At 32.8% G+C, this 3,192-nt stretch overlaps 1 protein-coding gene across 1 annotated transcript; it reads left to right on the top strand.

Moving 5' to 3' along the window:
- Positions 1-1,567: 1,567 nt before the first annotated feature.
- LOC145004108 (uncharacterized) lies at positions 1,568-2,712 on the top strand. The gene is made up of 3 exons (XM_078963007.1): positions 1,568-1,703; positions 1,964-2,238; positions 2,356-2,712. The coding sequence occupies exons 1-3, from the start codon at positions 1,568-1,570 to the stop codon at positions 2,710-2,712; spliced, it is 768 nt and encodes a 255-aa protein (XP_078819133.1).
- The last annotated feature ends 480 nt before the right edge of the window (positions 2,713-3,192 follow it).

Below are 3,192 nucleotides of genomic sequence, written 5' to 3'. Positions count from 1 at the left end.
AACCTCTTCAAAATTTATTTTAACTTATTGTAGTAGTCTGCAGATGTTAAAAAAGAAATAGACTTTGTATTACATGCTGAGCCGTTTGATTTACCTCTTCTGCTACAGAGGGTTGCAGAAGTGGTCCGCAAACTTCATGTTTTTTCGTTTCGAAAAAACAAACAACACTTAATCATAGGCGGAATTAGCTGGTTGGTAGGGGTTGCACGTGCTACCCCTCAATTAATCCCTAAAAATGTAAAAATATATCTATACATAAATATGATACTCTTAGATACAACATAAGCATCAACTTCCAACTACATTTAAAAGCAAAGTCCAATAGCCTACTAATTCGTAAAACTTGGCTCATTTACATGTGAATATTTTATGTAATTATGTACAAATTTACTTACGAAATCTAGGAAATAAAATAATTTTTTCTGAGTTCTCATCACCTCCTACGCCCTTGCTTCACAACAACTTTTTAGTTTCAATTTGGCTTTCTTCTCCCATAGTCCCACTTGCGCATTCATAGACTCATGAAACAAGTAATATTTAATTTTTCCTCTTTTATATTTTATGATTTTGTTTAATTTTGTTGTCAATTTGAAAACCTAATTAGCCAATTAGTTGTTCACTTATGTTAGGTTTATATTTTCAAATATGAATTTTAAATATTTAATTGTCTTTGTAGGGTTTAATTGAATTTTTTTAAAAGAGCATTGGATGTTGGTAATAGTGATGAAAGTGGTGGAGGAAAAAGACTTCAACCACAACCACAACCACAACCACCAAATTTTGATATTAATAATCTTCTTTTGGACCCGACAGATAGACCAAGAATTACATCCTATCGTCCAAATCAAAGGGATGAAATTAGGAGAATATATTGGATTAAAGGACCTTCTCAACCAAAAGGTAATGATTTTCTATTAATAAAAATTGGTGATAAGAATAGACGTTTTGTAAATGAATGGTTTGATGAATTTAATTGGTTAGAATATAGCACAAAAGAAAACAAAGCTTATTGTTTATGTTGCTACTTGTTTGGAGACATTATGGGGCAACAAGGGGGGACAGATGTATTTGTGACGGAAGGCTTTGACACTTGAAGTAAAAAGAAATCATTGAAAGATCACGAGGGTAAAGTTGATAGTCATTACAACAAAGCAAAACAAAATTGTGAAAATCTAGTAAAGAAAAACCAATCTATTAGTGAAGCTTTTCATAAGCAGATCGAAGTTGAAGCGAGTAACTATCAAATTCGATTATGTGCTACAATTGATACTTGTAGATTTTTATTGAAAAATACGTTACCATTCCGTGGTCATGATGAGTCAGACGACTCTCTTTCTAGGGGTCTTTTCATTGAACAATTATCATTCCTTCGGGACCATAATGAAAGCATTTATAACGTTACTTTAGAAAATGATCCAAAAAATGAAAAATTGATGTCCCCGAAGATTCAAAAAGAAATTGTTCAATGTTTTTCAAAAGAGATAATAAAGTCCATGTGTGAAGAAATTGGTAAGGACGTGTTTCTATATTAGTAGACGAGTCTAGTGATGTATCAAAAAAGTAACAAATGGCTATGGTGTTGCAATATGTCAATATCCTTGGAATTGTGAAGGAAAGATTTATTGGAGTTGTTCATGAGAAGGATACATCTTCTTTAACTGTAAAAGAAGCCATTGATTCAATATTTACCAACAATATATTGAGTATATCTCAGATGCGAAATCATGAATTCCTTTATTAGTATTTGAATTTTATCTATCTAATTTCTTTTTTATATTATATATATATATATATATATATATATATATATATATATATATATATATATTAAAATAGGTAAAAGGGCGAGGATATGATGGAGAAAATAATATGCGGGGTGTATTTAACGGTTTGAAAGCATTGATATTGAAAGATAACCCTTCGGCATATTATGTACAATGTTTTGCACACCAACTTCAATTAGTGGATGTGGTTGTAGCAAAGAACCACGATGGTGCTGAAGATTTCTTTGAGCAATTAGCTTTGGTGGTTAATGTGGTGTGTGCTTCTTGTAAAAGAAAATATATCATACGGGAGAGTTACAAGGAAAGGGTTCAAAAAGAAATTAGTAATGGTAAAATTAACACCGGAAGAGGTTTAAATCAAGAGATTTCTATTGTTCGAGCAGGAGATACAAGATGGAGCTCACATTATAAAACAATAACAAGTTTGAAAAATCTGTTTTCGGAGGTTGTCAAGGTTCTTAATTATATTGAAGAGGAGGGATCTAGTTTACATAACTGAAATCACGCATACGGTATTTTGTCATATTTCAAGACGCTTGATTTTGTGTTTTATTTACACTTGATGTTGGAGATTTTTGGTCTCACGGATGCCTTGTCAAGACATCTTCAAAGAAAGGATCATGATATTTTGGAAGCGGCTTCTTTGGTGAAAATGACAATGAAAACGCTGAAAGCTTTAAGAAATAATGGATTTCTTTTACTATTGGAGAAGGTTTTTTCTTTTTTTCAAAAATATAAAATTAAAATTGTGGAAATGTCTGAATGTTATGTTACTCCAAGAAACCATAGGACCAAGATTACTAATCAACGTCACTTTGAAGTTGATATTTTCAACACGGTTTTGGATATGCAAATTCAAGAGTTTGGGAATCGTTTTAGTGAAGTGAGAACCGATTTACTAGAATACATGTCGGCTTTGAGTCCTTGAAATTCATTTTCTATGTTTGACAAATCAAAGTTGGTGAAGCTAAGTGAGTTGTTCAAAACGGATTTTACTTATTTGGAAATGGTGTTTCTTGATAGTTAACTTGAAACCTATTATCACTCTTTGATTGATGATGAGTGATTTGCTAATTTGAAGGGTGTTGCAGAACTTTCTCTGTAACGATCGACTTTCGACGTATTGATTAATTAATTCTTCTTAATTTATGGTTGCGCCAAGTATAGATAAAAAGGACTATTGGATTGGACTTAAGCAGATGGTGCCAAAGATTTGGGTTGCCCATAAGACGTACGTGGGCGTAGCTTGGGTGTACGCAGGGCGTAGTGGTCTGCAAAGGATTCGGGGGACTTACATATGTACGCGCAGTGTACCAGGAGTACGTGCAGTGTATGTGAGCAAATAGCAAACCCTAATTTTTAGGGTTTAAGTCATATAAATACCCCATTATAGCCACACCCTGGCTTC

This window comes from Lactuca saligna, chromosome 1 (genome assembly GCF_052625555.1).
Source record: "Lactuca saligna cultivar CGN05327 chromosome 1, ASM5262555v1, whole genome shotgun sequence".
NCBI lineage: Eukaryota > Viridiplantae > Streptophyta > Magnoliopsida > Asterales > Asteraceae > Lactuca > Lactuca saligna.
Note: the sequence above shows the minus strand (reverse complement) of the source record. Positions and strands in the feature narration are given on the sequence as shown.